General features: G+C 35.5%; 1 protein-coding gene across 42 annotated transcripts in view; it reads right to left on the bottom strand.

The window, feature by feature from the left end:
* The window catches only part of nav3 (neuron navigator 3), a 367,745-nt gene that overhangs the window by 107,483 nt on the left and 243,555 nt on the right, over positions 1–16,707 (bottom strand). For all 42 annotated transcript variants that reach the window (NM_001443135.1, NM_001443136.1, XM_087247448.1 and 39 more), the window contains 2 exons: positions 8,508–8,580; positions 623–806 (listed from right to left, as the gene is read on the bottom strand). In NM_001443135.1, coding sequence (NP_001430064.1) covers positions 623–806; positions 8,508–8,580 — 257 coding nt within the window. The remainder of the gene's footprint in view (positions 1–622; positions 807–8,507; positions 8,581–16,707) is intronic.

The raw sequence follows: 16,707 nt of genomic DNA, 5'->3' as shown, positions 1-16,707 counted from the left end.
CTTTTGGGCAGAACTAAATTTTGCAAGCTTTTCTACAATCACATAGTTCAAAGTGCATGCCAAATTTCATAAGGATCAGTGTATTACTTTATGAATTATAGGCTTTTTTTCTGTATTTGCAATGATTATTTTGTAAACCATTTTGAAATTTATAGTTATACAAAGTTAAAACACCAAACATAATTTTTTAGTGTGCAACAATACACTGTAAAAAATGCTGGGCTCCACACAATCGATTTGTGTAGCGACATGAAGGATTTAAGTTAGCTTATTTGTTTTAACTAATTTTTGTGGATTTAACATAAAACAATTAATTGTCTAAAAAAACTCAAGAATTGTGTTGTTTCAGCTTATTTTAAATAAGTAGTTTGAACAAGCATGAAACATGATTATTTTGAGTGTACGCTCTGTAAAACAGAGGTTGTGAAACTTTATATAATATATTATAATATAATAAAACACAATATATACTTTATATTGACTTTATATTGACTAGATTTAGTGTCAAAAACTGCATCAAGAGTGCAACTACGGCTAGCATTTTGACATATTTTTATAACTATATAGCTCATGACTAAGTGTGCAGGACTCAAATAAGGAAGCAACACAAGAGGTGTCCTACCTGGACTGCATGTCTTGTGTTTTGTGCTGGCTCAGTTGTGCCGCCCCTGTGGTCTGATGTGTGACGTGCTGCTGGAGCTCTACCAGAGACTGCAGGTACTGCTGCTGGTGCTGCTGCTGCTGCTTGTAGCGGGACAGGATGAAGAACAGACCCAGGATGCTCTTCAGATTCCCATTACACACCTCTGAAGATCAAAGACACCACATTTAGAAAGTACAACAGGAAGAGTTGTTTAATCCTGTCAGCGGCGGCATGACATTGATACAACAAACCGTAACGACAGCATGTTTTTAGTGCAGAATCAAGCTTAAACTCTGCCGTAGAGTTACACGGTACTGTTGCTGGGCTCATTTTAGGGAAGTTGGAGTTGTGTTTATAGTCATTTGAGAATACAGTAAGGGGGAGATAAGTTCAGTTATCTGAATGAGGAAGTGATACAAGATGACAAGATGGGACTGTCTGAATCAACTTTAGCATGGTCATTTGACTGTCTGGAGTCTTGTTTTGTGCGTCATAAATTAAATGTAAACAGATGTTTTCCTTATTGAATCTGATTAGGGCTGTCTCTCACTGTATCTGATTTTGCACTACAGAATTATGGTAGCTGTAATTTAATAAAATAAATAAATCACTACACTCATTAGTTTGAATTCACTATAGCTCACTACAGTTTGTGGAACTCATCTTTCTTACTGTCGCCTCACAGCAAGGTTGCTGCTTCAAGTCCCATCTGGGTCAGTTGGCATTTCTGTGGAAAGTTTACATGTTCTCTGTATGTTCGCGTAGATTTCCTCGGGGGGCTCTGGTTTCCCCACAGTCAAAACATGTGGTATAGGTGAATTGAATGACTGAATGTGAATGTGAATTGAATGACTAAATTGGCTGTAGTGTATGTGAGTGAATGAGTATGTATGTATGTATGCTTCCCAGTTGCAACTAGAAGGGCATCCCCTGTGTAAAAACATATGCTGGATAAGTTGCTGGTTCATTCCGCTGTGGCGATCTCTGATAAATAAAGAGACTAAGCCGACGGAAAGAGAATGAATGAATGGTTACTAATTCTGAGTAGTGTTAATACTGACAAACTCTGTGGATTTATTGATCTTGTGTTACCTCATTTGGCATTGTATTCCTGAATAAATGTATATGTGAGCAATTTTCACATTTTCCAAAAAAAAAAAAACCCTAAAAATGTTATTAGCTGTGATACGGTTGTATATTAGCACAGCTGTACCTATGACATAAGCCTGCATCTTTACTATTTTTGGCGGAAAAAAAAGAAATACCATTATGAGTGAGTTGCAAAGACTTTTATATTGAAATGGACCAAAACAAGGTTATAAACAAGTATACTGTATTACATTGAAGAATTGGTTCAAACACAAAAAAATAATTATCAAATTAATTTCTGAACCTCATGTCTATCCAAACCCCTGAGACATTCGTTCAATATTCAGAACACAAATTGAAATATTCTAGATGAAATTCGAGAGCTTTCCTTTCCTTCATCAATGTTCAGAAAGGCAGCAAAAATATCTTAAAAAATTTTTGTCAGTGGTTTAATCATGTTACAAAGCTACAAGAATAAGGTTATGCACACAAAACCATAAAAAGAAAAAAAGAAAAAACTATATATATATATATATATATATATATATATATATATATATATATATATATATATATATATATATATATATATATATATATATATAAATATATATATTGAACAGTTATTTTTCTGGTGTCAGTTCAGGGTCTTATTTATGAATGTCTCACAACTCTTGTTGTATATGGAGAATGAATATTACATATTTTAATATAATAATAATTAATAATAATAATTAGATTAATAATTTAATATAATATATTTTTAATATTTTTCATTTCAGGTTGAACTTCCCCTTTAAATCAACATTTACAGCAAATATTGCTACAGTATATTGTGATACTCCTAATTAACATGTTTTAAATAATACACTCATCACCAATACCAGTACTGTGACACAATAGATCTAACTTTAGACCTTTCATGAGGCTTCCAATAAGTCAAACTTTGAAGAGTCAGATGAAGTTTATTATCCTGATTCAGAGCAATGCAAATGAATGCTGCCAGGTATCCTGTGAGCAAGGCTTTTCAAACATTTTTTTTTTCAATTGAAATTGAAGTTGCCAGTTTGAATAAGTGCTAGGTCGCGGTTGCTCTGATCACAGAGATAAAGGATTAAAGATGAAGGCAAAGGCATCGATTGTCTGCACTCCTGCGCCTGCCAGCAACACTTTCCTCTCTGGTGCCCGTTTATGAAATGGCCTTCATTCATACTCACACACTGCTAATGGCTGGTGCTGAAAGAAACCGAGAGAGATGGTGGTGCTGAGACAGGGCTAAAGAGAAGAATCTGCTTTCTTTCTGACAGCCCGCCTGTTTGTTCTGCCCGTCAGCAGTGTTTGGGGTTATTAATCTCCCCCTGGTTCAATTTGGGACCGTGCTGAGCTGTAATTTGTATTCTACATAATAAAACGTTCAGATGGTATGTTTGAATAGAGCATATTTTCTGGGTCAGGCGACAGAAATTTGGCACTATTTGGTGTCGTTGCACTTTAGGTCAATACAGAAAATGAAAATAAAATACTGTTGATCCAGGCAGGCTAATTTGTAAATATTTTTTGTATGTTTGCATTAATGGAGGGAGTTTGTCTTTTTCCCTCAGTTGCTCTGTGCAACAGCATATGGACTGCATTTGGATTTTGGCAATGTTGATTCACATAAAGACATTACTGTTTTGGGGTGTGTTTCCCAAAAGCATCTTTAGGCAGCTATGGTTGCATCATTCAACATAGCTGAAAGATTCACTCAAAGCTTCTCAAAGCCAACAAATGTGATGGGATGTTCAGCTTTTAAGGTGTTAGAAGCATAGTTTCTTGTTAATATGGGTTATGGAAATTAATAGATTATGCACTTGAGGAAAATGAGCAAGCTAGCCTGCAATACATGTTTCATCATCTTTCATTGCACACATAAAAAAAAAATCACCTTGCGTCTTAGATTTTTAAATGTGGAGCATCTTTTCACACAGCATATCTTTTTAGATGGGTTCATAAAGGGAAGTGAAGACAGGGAAGTGCAAATACATTGTCTATTTACAGTCAAGCGACCTCGGCCATTTTTTTTTTGCTTAAACAGTAGTGCTCCTTTCTTCTTTGGATAAAATAGACATACTTTTAAAACTAATTTCTATTTTATTAAATAAAATAAAATAAATGCATTTATTGGCGTTTATTTTTAATAAAATAATAACAAAAATACTACTACTACTAATATTAATAATAAAAATAATACTAATATATTCAATTAGATGTGCTTCTCCTCTTTATTTATTTATTGCTAATATAGTTTACTGACTGGTCAATGAATGAATGAATGAATGAATGATTGACAATCAATGTTAATTTTTCAAGAGTTCATATTAAGATAGTGCCGGGAGAGAAACCTGAGGATAAAGATAATTGAAGCCAGCCGCGATCAATCATATCACATGTTCCTCTCGAAATTAGTTTGTGAAACTTCACTTAGTAGTAGTAATAATAATAAATAGATTATTATTATTATTAATAGCCTTTCTCATATTAAGTAAATTAATTCATTTATTTATTCATTCATTCATTCATTCATTCATTCTAATATTGAAAATAAGTTTACAACTGATGTTTAGTTTGAACAACAACAACAACAACAATAACAATAACAATAATAATAATAATTCCAATGTGACGCTTCTACTGTTTATTTTTTTACTTATTATTTAAAACTATTTAAACTAAATACATAAAAAATAACAATTTATTATTAAAATATATGTTTAATATAAAGTTATTTTAGTCCCTTGCTGTATAGTTTTTTAAATTTAACATTAACCATGTCCATATTTTATTTTACAAATAAAGGAATATTTGACAGTTCATCAATTATGATGACATTTTTAAGAAAACTCTCTTTACTATATAGCTGAAAAAGAGATTTCTATGAAAACAGGCTCCCTGTATTTTACATATTAATGAGTGTCTTTCAATTTGAATACCTCAGAGGGTCATGCTTGATCTCTCTTCTGTGACCTGTGAGGATATTTTTTTTATTTGAGCAAAGGATTAATCTGCTTGAAGGAAGTGCCTATTTAGTTATGCTGAGTTGGCATGAGCCAGTATCTTCACACACCTGTGTATATGAATGTGTGTTTCATGTCATGGTGGGTTTCATGCTCAGGTCAGCAGTGTTAAAGGTGCCCCCTCTGACCCTGCAGAAGCCCCTCTTCACCAGACCCTCACAGTCAATGAGATGAAAGCTGTGGGTGTGCAGAGGTCACAGTGAGGCCTGCTCTTTAAAGCACTTAAAACTGGCATCCCGCTGTGTGCTTCTGATACTCTACACACCGTGAACACAGAGTCAAGACCACTGCAGCCGGAAGAGGGATATTGAGAGTTTGCACCTATCATTATTGGCCTGTTCTGGAGAAAACAGGGCTAGGATAACACTCAGCAGGGGTCAAGAGGACAGCTTTATTGCAGAGAGGATGTGCTTTCACACTGCAGGAGGTTAGGTTTCATTTAAGAGCCAACTTTATTTTAGATGTTTCTCTTAAAGTTACTTAGAATGATAAATAGAAGCCAATGTGACAGCTACACTCATAGTGTAATATATATTTAGTTAAATTATTATATTTTTTTATTAGGAATGGCAATTTATTTATAATTGTATTAGACGTTTAAATTTGATCTGCTCTACATTTAATCGCATTGTTTTCCAGGAGAAACAGTTCAATAAATTCAAAAACTGTTACCCTCCTGTGATATGTAATATTTTTAAAAATAGTATATAAAATTATGCTTAATGGAGCAAGGAAATGCTCACAGTATTTGCATTATTTTTTTTCCTCTGGAGAAAGTCTTATTTATATTAGTATTGGTTGCATAAAACCAACCAACCACCTAATTATCCATCCATCCATCCAACCATCCATTCATCCGTTTTATTTTATACTATTCAATATTCAATATTATTAGCCCCTTTCACACAGTGATACCGGTAAATTTCTGGAAAATTTCCAGAACGACTTTACCGGTATATTCAAAAAAGCTCTGTTCACACAGACGAGGACGTTACGGAAATTTTCCGGAAAAGAGCATTCACACATCCATTCCAAAATACCGGTAAATTCTGACATCATTTGCCACAAATGAGCTTTAAATGGCTGCGCTTGTATTTGTAAACATTTGACTAAATTACAAACTCTGTGGATGATCAATATTGTGAACAACTTTCGCAGGATCACTTTCGCATGTCGAGATGTTCATAATATGTGCGTGTGCAGGCGCTCATAGGCGCACGCAAAGCTTGAAGGTAAACAAACAACGGCTTATCATAAGCATCTCATCGATGATTATTTACACAGTTGGCATTAAGAAGAACATATAAACGTGATCTGACTAACTTCTAGCAGCAAAATGTGTCTGGAAAAATATTCAAAGGCTTTTATCCTCACAAACCGCGCGGACGTAAATGCGTCTGACTGTTGTGATTGGCTAAAGCAGACGTCTCACGTCAGCACGTTCTAGACGTGCCCGCGCTTATTACGGGAATCTTCCTTCTGCATTCACACAGCGCAGCATTCCGGCAAATTGCCGGTAATGTTACAACTTCTCTTTCCGGAAAATAGCCAGAACGAATTTACCAGTATTTTCAAAAAGGACCTGTTCACACATACAACCTTTCCGGAAAATTGCCGGCAATTTTCCAGAAAGGTCTGTATGTGTGAAAGGGGCTATTATCTCCTTAACTTTTTACAAAACCACTGTTGCCCAATGACTTGCCTAATTAACATAATTAAACTAGTTATGCATTTGAATGTGGATACTAATATCTGGTAAAATAACTATTAAAATATGCTACAATGTTATCATGGCAAAGACAAAATAATTAGTTATTAGAAAATAGTTATTCAAGATATTATGTTTAAAAACCTTATCTCAGTTGAAAGGCACTTGGGAATTAATTTAAAAAGAACTAAAATTTCTCATGAGGGCTAATCATTTTGAGTTCAAAACTCCAACCTTGAAACCTTTAATTTAATTAGGCTCACAGTTTAGGAAACAAGCTAAAAGGAACATACACACACATAGACACCCACATAGACACACACACACACACACACACACACACACACATAGAGAAAAGGGCGAGTGTGTGATAAAAGCATTGAGAAACCCAATCTACAGTGTATTTCTGGTCTTGTGCACTCATGGTGCTGAGTTTAGCAGGACAGTGAATACAGTATCCAGCCTGCTTTAGGGTAATGATATCTTTGCACAGCATTTAGTACATTTGAGCTTCTAAAAGAAAATCAAGAATCTTTGTGGTTTGTCTATGCAGCAGTTTTGAGAAAAATAAAACCATCTAAAAATGATTTAACTGAAATTTCAGCTTGTCTCTGGGTTCAAATGCTCCGTCTCACTTTTACTGTACATGAACACAACAACGTGTCACTTAAAGATACAAGGACAAAAATCTAAAACCATGATTTTTGCTTGTCAGCTTAACAAGTATAATGCTTTATGGTATGAGTAAATGCAAGGGTACTGTTGTGTATTTTGTTCTGAGGTATTTGTTAATGTGTGGTTGCTTGAATGCTTTGAGTTGTTGTTATCACATATATAATTGACTATTTTAAAACTTAAAAGTTAAAAAAATGTCAAAACTGTGGGAAAGACCCCAAAATAGTTTAAATATTTTGGTCACACTTTATTTTGATGGTCCAATTGTTGAATTTAAGTTACATTGCATCTACATGCCAACTACTCATTAGATTATAAGTAGAATGTTAGGTTTAGGGTTAGGCTTATGGTTAGGGTTAGTGAAAGTTGACATGTACTTGCAGAGTTTCTTATAGTCAGTTAAATGTTGGTTAAAGGAGCAGTATCAACAGGTATTAAGCAGACACTCTAATACTGTGGACCATCAAAATAAAGTGTTACCAATATTTCTTCTGATTTGTCTGCTATTAATAATAATTAATACAGACATTAAATAACAACAACATAAGAATAGTACTACTACTACTACTAGTAGTAGTAGTAGTAGTAGTAGTAGTAATAATAATAATAATAATAATAATAATAATAATACAGTCGTTCTTGTAGTTTTTGTTGTTGCTACTGTTGTAATATTATTACATTCAAGTAAAATCACAGTAATTACATTATTACATACAAGTAAAATAATTTATATTAACATAATTAATATTAACATAATAAATAAAATAAGACCCAACCTAACATTGGGTAAATATATGGAGAAACTCTATCAGGAAAATGATAAATGTTTGAGTTTGTCCATATTTTACCCACATTTTTTATTTTGTGTCATCATAAATTTCAATTAACTGATTTTAAAGCAGAAATACACAGATGTAAATAGTTTGCTTTGATGTTTCAAATGACTTTTGTGATTTATTTTGTTATTTACATATGGCTGAATTATTATGGACAACTATAATACTATATTTTATTGATTCAAAACTTGTATAGTGTGAATACATCTACTTGTGACCCCCTATTGACAAGAAACACTTCACTATATGATATGGGCAGTGTAACAGATGGAGTGCACATCCAATAATATGATTAAAATGTAAACCAACCACACATTTAAAGATACGATTACAGGTAATTACCCGAAAATGCAGTGCATTTCCACTGCATGTCACGGGTAGAAATGTAAGTAGGATTTTTAACTCTAAACATAATCAGCAAATAACACCACAAATGATAAGAATAGAAGGCCTATTAGTGAAGGCATTTATCAGCTGTTGTGCAGTTTGGAAAAGGGTCTTACCTTCAGCAGAGAGCCCTTGAACACTGACACCTCTGGCCCCTAAGAAACTCAGACAGCACTCCACATTCTCAATCTGAAAGAAAACACAAAGACATCAGCAAACTCACCAACACATGCACAACACATTGAGGATGTGAACGGTGTGTGTGTGCGAGAGTTCAGTGATGTCACATAATGGCTTTACTGAACCTTACACACTTTCCTGTCAGTATTCAGAGTACTTCAATTGACGCAGACTGTGATGGCTTCATCTGATGCTCCCATTCAGAAACAGCATATTTCAGCATGTTTGACAGCTTGACTGGTGTGTGTGTGTCTGACGTGTGCATGTTGGCGTTAAGCGGGGACACGTCCATGGCCTTATGTCCACAAAGCCTCTATTGTCGTGAGTCAGACAGTGTCACGACCCCTGGCTGACCTCTGTGAGACGGACTGGTGTGTGACAGTGGGACGGCAGTGTGTCACACCTACTCACACACACACTGACAAACGTAGAGCTGGGCCGTAATAATACAGCGCTTGACTGAAAGTGTGGTAAAGTCCTGGCGCCTGCACTCATGGGCACACAAAGGGTCTCCGGCCATGAGATACGCATGACTGGCATATTTTGCATTAGTAATACTGTAGAAGAGTTACAGTAGGGTCAAGGCTGGTCAGTGGACTCAACCGCACTATATTATTAAGCGACATCCACAGCGCTGTGAGGAATGCATTGTGCTTGTGAGCAGGACAGTTGACTCAGCTCATACAATACATGACACCCTGAGGGAAGGTTACTAATACTGCCAATAATGCACACTTTCACAAGGAAAGGTCACTCTTGAGACACTTTCCAATATGTTTTAATGGGTATTATAGAGGCTTGGTGTATTGTAGAGCCTCAGTTATCACTGGTTTTAGACATGCTACTGTACTTTTATACTATACAGTATGCGCTGCTGAAAAATCACTAGTTTTTGTATTACTTTTACTCTTTTTCTGAGGTTAGTAAGTCTTATGTGGGGCAAAAAGATACATATTTTAAGATTGCTGATGTTCATTCCCCTACTAAACAAACAGAATAATAGAAAGTTAGAAACCCTTGACAGAATTATTTAGGAAGAACCATCTAATGAGTGAGTAACCTGTTTTCCTTGTGCTGTGGGAACCAAATTTCCCATAATAAAGTACCACTACATTTTGACTTTGTGGGGAAATTTTTAATGGTGTGGTTGCTTAAATGCTTTGAGTTGTTGCTATCATATATATAGAATTGATTATTTGAGGATGAATAATTCTCATGAGTAAAAAGACTCACAAATCATATAAAATTAAGTATTTTGAAAATGTAATAATGCACATTGTTTTCTGTGATGGTTTGGTTTATGCCTTTCGAGGTGTAAATACTATATCTCCTAATTGATATTTAATAAGGAGGTGTTTATGGTTAGTGTTAGGTGAAGGTGTAGGAAAAACGTCAATGCCCCAATAAGCATCAATTTCAGGATTCTCATTTACTAAATATCATATTATAAAAGCATGATTGCCTCATAGCAAAAAGGTCGCTGGTTTGAGCTTTGGCTGGGTCAGTTGGCATTTCTGTGTGGAGTTTGCATGTTCTCCCTATGTTCGAGTGGGTTTCCTCTGGGCGCTCCTGTTTCCACCACAGTCCAAAGACATTTGGTATAAGTGAATTAGGTAAGCTAAATTGGCCGTAGTGTATGTGTGTAAATGAGTATGTATGGAAACAACAATCTGGCATGGGTCTTAGGCTTTTCCAGGTGATTAAACAGGTAATTTAACAGTTTAAGATTAGCATCTTCAATTCCCCTGTACTGTCTAAATGCAAACTGCAATTTAGAGGTTAGTTTAATCATCATCTGTGTTAATAGCATGTACTTCTGAAAAATATGCTATTTTCCTTAAGTAAACAGTATCTATTGCTATTTGCAAATAGCCACTTTAATTGTATGCAATTGTTTTTGTCAGTATATACAGTAGTTTAAATGACTAGCTGGACATTATATGGAAATATACACCTATTTTAACAGAATGTAATTTAATGGCAAATCATCAGTGAGCAGAAATGTGTCTGGCTACCTCTATCCTGAATGTATCTACTTGTACTTGAAGATGAGTAAACGACAGAATTTTCAGAACGTCTTTAACATTTTGTTGTATCAGTGTGTTGGCCCTGTCAGTGTCTGTCAGAGCTTGTTTTTGCCAGTTAAACATGCTGAACTGACTTTTATCGGGTTGTCAAATGTCTGATAAATGACATGCTGTAATCTAGCTATTATACGTGTCTTTTAGAGAGATGTGAACACACCTTAAGACTGATTCTTTTTAAACAGGGTTCAATCGGTGCACTGTATATCTACAGTTCAGTACAGGTCCCACTAACTGTCATTGCTTACTAAAAAGCTGCAGATCTGCTGTAAAGGCAGATTGGACTCAATAATTTAAGGTCATTCTCACAGCTGTCTTAATATAACAACGATTTACAGTCTTTCACAAGACTCCATCCTCAATACATCCAGATCTACACAGATCCCATCCAGCATTAACTCCCACACACAATCACAAAATGAATAAGCAATTGTTAAAGTGACCTACATTAACAGCATCTTGTTTCTTCTTACATCTGTCCCTATGTTTTTCATATGACACACATCCCACACACGGCCGCGAACGCAACAAGTCTAATACACTTTAAAGGTTTGATTATCTCATCTCATAAAGCTCCTTTAATGGCGACACTGGGCAGAACATGTGTGGTGCACCAAAGATGGGCTGCTTTTCATTGCAGTCTCATTAAGGCGACGGCACCCGCGCACATGGGCACCCGACAGCAAGTCCCGACCAAAAAACTGATTCAGACATTTTCAACGCAGATGAAACACACTTAACATTATTGTGGTTGAACGCTAAACGCCGGCCTGGAATTTCAACCGCATCGTTTAACACTTTTCTGGAGTGTTTACGATATATGATAGCTCATAATGTCTCAGCGATGGTCCGAACATTTGTTGCCGACACCAAAAGTGCAAATGTTGATTGACAGACCCAAGCGGACAGACGTAAGAATGGGGTTTGCGCTTTAAAAGTGAGGAGATCATCAAGTTCGGTGTCCGTTACGGATATAATCCCATAAGTATGGTTGGAAATTCCATCCTGGTTTTAATAGCCGTCCCATCAGCCCATCGCTCTGTTTATTTTTAGTCTGCCTCACAGCGATGTACACAAATATAAACCGTGATTCTATACGCTAATGGCGAGCAGAGCTTCTCGGCAGCTTTAAATGCCGAACCGCCGCTTTTTCAAACCCTGTGGGATTTTAACAACTCTCCGGGAAAAGTCAGATCATCTGTTTTTCCGACATAAACTGACATTTTCCAGCACCAGATATGTCATTAAACGCAATTAGGGAGGAGAAGGTTTTGATGAGGTATATTTTCACAAAATAATATTGAGAAATTTATAAGAGAACCGACGCAGATCTAAACGGGATGGAAAATAACCATGGGTTTGGTTAATGTCTCTTTTTTGCTTTTCTGTCGCCGTGAGTTGCAGCTGTCATAAATCCAATCGTGTTTAATCTATACAACACACTTATCAGAACAAGGCTTTAATGCAGAGTAAATGTTTGCACTGTGTGGATCCAGATGCTGAGGGGCCAGGATGGCTGTGCAGGGACCGGTTCCAAGCATATCGGGTAACCGTAGGGTATAAGTGCTGGCTTTGGAAAGCGTTGCTGCTCCAACACTTGCAAGAAATACAAATGGTCTCAAGCCTCAATTATATGGCTTACACTTAAAATCCACTCAGAGCCAGGACAACACATAAACGCTGTGTTTCTCCAGCACTTTTTTAGAGGGGTTTTTAGAGAGACAGCTGCTGTCGTTTTGTAGCATTTCATTTCCTCTGATCGTGTTGACCGCATGCACATGAATTTGATATGCTGTTCATAATTACAAAGTACGTTTGATAGGACACACTCACACAGTTTATAACAATATATATGAATAGTATGAATTTAAGTTAATTTATATTTTCTCTTCAGTCGTATCTTACATTTTAGCTTACATTTAACACATCAAAAAACATTTTTAAAAAAAGCTGATATCTATGAGAAATAGTTCTATGTTTGTATTTTACGTTATACATACGCTATATATTGAGTTATACTTTAACCCAAATTCTCTTTTCTAAAGTTACCTATTTATTTGTTTATTTTTACTTTACTTTTTTTATATAAAAATTGGTAACACTTTTATTCTGATAACTCATTTGAATATTAGTAGACTGTCTGCTTAATGTCTGTTGATACTGACATTTAACAGTCCTTCAACATACACTTAACTGACCAAAAGAAACTTTGCAAGTACATGTCAACTTACACTAACCCAAACCCCAACCTAATTGTCTACTTATAATCTAATGAAAATTCGTTGCAATGTAACTTAAATTCAACAAACGGACCATCAAAATAAAGTGACCTAAAAATTTGACTATTCCTAATATTTTTCACATTCGTCAAATGTGTTTTTAAAAAAGGTTTTGCCTTTAATTTTAGCAATAGTTTTAATATAGTCATTATTATTTTTGTATATCATCGTTTGTATGTTACAATCTTTTTGTTCTCATATAAGAATGTCTTGTTCTCATAAAGCTTTACTATTTCTGTTTTGCTCAAAATTTGGCAGGTTGCTATTGTGACAACTTGCGCCATGAAGTGTTACAATATGATGTCTGTACGGGTGAAAATGTGTTTTTAAAATATGCTCACCATTACTGCATTAAGATACTATTTATCAAACACATTTATATCATTTCAAACGCATAAGCATATTGTCACACTATACTGACAAAATTTATTGCTCAAATTACAAACCAAGTCGAAATAATTTAACACTGCATTTTCCCTTTCCTGTTCAGGACCAGATTGTGATAAATTAATAACTTATTTTTCTTAATTCACAGACACAACAAATAAGACTGCACTTATAGTGTTATTGTAATGTTTGGCATGTTTGTTAGAACCACCTCAGTGCCAACTTCAGCATGCCATTCTCTGTGCCCAGTGGGCGCTGAGACAGAAAACCATAGCTGAGCCATTAAGATGCCAGCCTATGACGACAGTCGTTAAATTCCTGTGGCCTCCTCTGTCTAATTAGCAACTAAATAGATCAGTCTGCAGTCGCTGTCCTGCACAAGACTGGTGGAGGTGCAGCGTTCAAGCATCTGTGTTCTCAAAACATGTAAGAATACCTATCTCACACTGCAATGTAACAAATGTATGTAAATGCAGATAAAGGTTGTTTAAAAATGTATTTCTTGAAAGCCAAAAAATATCCAAAAGCACAATGAAACAGTGGAATGACTAGAGGAGTATACAAATGTTTTTCTTTTGTATCCCATGTAAGGATTTGTACAGTAATTACTTGAGGGTAAGCAAATGATGACAGAATTTATATTACTTGTATCACTAGGGTTGTCATCTGAAATTAATCGTGTGGACTTGTAAATAATGTAGTGGGTGACAGATTTGCTTTTTTGGTCAAACAACCTATTTTACATATTTATATCTAAAACCATGAGTCTTTGCTGTGGTTATCCTATGCTGTCTATTTCATGGTTTGATCTTTGCAGATTTCCTAAAAGAAAAGAGTTGCTCTGGGATTTCACCGGATTACTCCTATAGTTTTCTCTGTGTAGTATTAATAAGCGTCTCATTGTTGCTGAGCAGAATTTGAATGAACCACATAGAAAGCGTCGATGTGAGATGTAATCAGAGGCTTAGACGCTCTGATTTTCACTCTGGGAGAGCGGATATTTGGAGCGCCATTAAAATGTCTGTCAAAAGTGTTTGTCGACGATATAATGAATGAACATTTCCTTCATTCGCCTAACTGTGAAAATGTCTTGGAAGACATGATTACAACAGGACACAGAAATTAGATTTTGAAAGCATGTCAAACATGTCTGAAGAAGAAAAAAAAAGACATCAGAACCTGACAACCTCGAGGTACTGTAATTTCTAAGAGGATTGAAATTCAGACAATTACCAAAATGATTCCCTGTCAAAAGTGAAAAAGGCAGAAGAGCCATCAATCCAAAAACAGATCCTCCCTCTTCGGAGGTCAAAGCACAATCACAGTCCAGTGAGAGTAAATATATCTGACAGGAAACAATCAGAAGCATTTTTGTTATGTCTACAAGCTCAGGAGAAAAGGTCAGAGCTAATGTCAAACGCTGAACGTCACTAGTAAAATCTGAACGTCAAGTGTCACTATGTGGCGTTAAACACATGAAAAGACATTGTGAGAAATGTCCCATGATTTTGGGCAACTCCTCAACCCCTCTGTCAAAGCTACAGCAAAAGCTGAGAAAGAAAGTAAGTGTGAGAGATGAACTGAACTGAAAAATATTTAAGATGACCACCACCTGCTACACAAAAAATTGGTACAGCTAAAGATAAAAAACAAGTCTGCTGAAACATTTATATTACAGCAGTCTATGTTATTCGTTGGTCAGAGATGACCTAAAAACATCAAACTTCAAACATTTTATTAAACAAGGGAGAACATCATTTTTAGGTTTACTTTCATTCAATAATTTTCCTTTGACTTTACAGTGGAATGAACCATCAGGCTTACTTAAATTAATGTGTTTGCTGAATAATTACCAGTGGTCATTTTAATCCATGCATGAGGGGCTGAAAATTTTGCAGCCAACTAAAGGAAAGTTCCCACTACATGACTTCAAAAATTGGCAGATCACTGTGCTGTTCAGACTACATAAAATAACTTGAAGTTTCTTTAAATCACAGGTATTTCACACTACACAATATGTAAACGATCCATATCTGCTGAGCGTCGATCGTAAACAGATTTTCCCCTTTATCAGCTTGTTAACTTAAATCGCATTAAAAATCTTGTAGTGTGAATTAGGCAGAAAAAAAGCTGCTTGTTTTGAAAAGATATTTTTTATATTTAAAGTTTCATATATCATAAATCACTATAATATTGAGTCCACCTAACCGATGACTTAACTTACAAACAAAACTACTCAGTGAAGATGAAAATTTTAGACATCTCATTAAACTAATACACATTACCTAATTAACAACTGTTTTGATAGTATGTACTTCACCTAATAAATAAACCAACTCATTTAAGATATAAAATACACCCATTTAATAAACAAATCTGTTAACTAACCAAATTCAGTCAAATCATCCACTTGATGTATTAGCTAATCAAAAGAACAAAATACCAAAAGTCCATCTTTTAATGAACTGATTGATAAGATTAACTCCATCAACACACCATGGAAAAACCATGAAACATAACCATAAAAAAATCTGATAAATTAATCTTTAATCCGTTAAATCTTGTAGACCAACCTAGCTAAACCAGCTGATCATCCTAAGCTCTCTACTGTAAGATGCTGTATTATTCAGATGAAGTTAAATGTGGTGTGCCATCAGAGACATCATGATCTCAGTGGACGCATTGAGGAGCACATCTCTCAGCTGTCAGACTCTACATTGCAAACAGATGGAGCACAGATGATGCAGACACTTTACAAGCCCTAACACACTTAACTCAGCTGGTCCTCCCATACAACCGGGAGAGGAAGCCTCTCAAGATGACCACAAATGCAAACCTGTAGGACACGCTCTCAGCAGCTCGTATGCATATATACAGATTTACACAGGGTTATCACCCTAAGCCAAATGGCTGTCACTGACTAAAAAGCTGAATTTCCATAACTCAGAATAAATGTTTAAAAATAAAAGCATCTGTTGAAATGTCCTTCTAGAATTTTGGGATTGTGCGATTGTTTAATTAAATGTAAAAGCATGCAAATAACACAAAATTCTGTGGAGCTTGCCCACAGATTTCCCATTAAAATTTACCAAGACACTCTTCTCTGTTTCATATCAAATACCATATTTTTTTGCATATAGAATGTGTGTAGATGGTGTCTGATACCTCAGGATGTCAGAGACATGGCAAGGTGCTGCACTTCTCCTTAGGTTTGTGACCCGCATCAGTGACATTATTGCAATCTATTTTCAGCCACAGTAAAACAACACGAAATAAGATGCCACAAATAGTTTCAGTATCATTTTAGGCCACAATAATTTAACAATTTTCCCACAAAATTCAGGAGGGACTTATTAAGCACTGAGCGGAACAAAAACATCCACAGA

The sequence above is a fragment of the Danio rerio genome, chromosome 4, assembly GCF_052040795.2.
Source record: "Danio rerio strain M-AB ecotype USA chromosome 4, GRCz13ab, whole genome shotgun sequence".
NCBI lineage: Eukaryota > Metazoa > Chordata > Actinopteri > Cypriniformes > Danionidae > Danio > Danio rerio.
The sequence above is the reverse complement of the archived record's forward strand: the minus strand, read 5'-3'. Positions and strand labels throughout refer to the sequence as shown.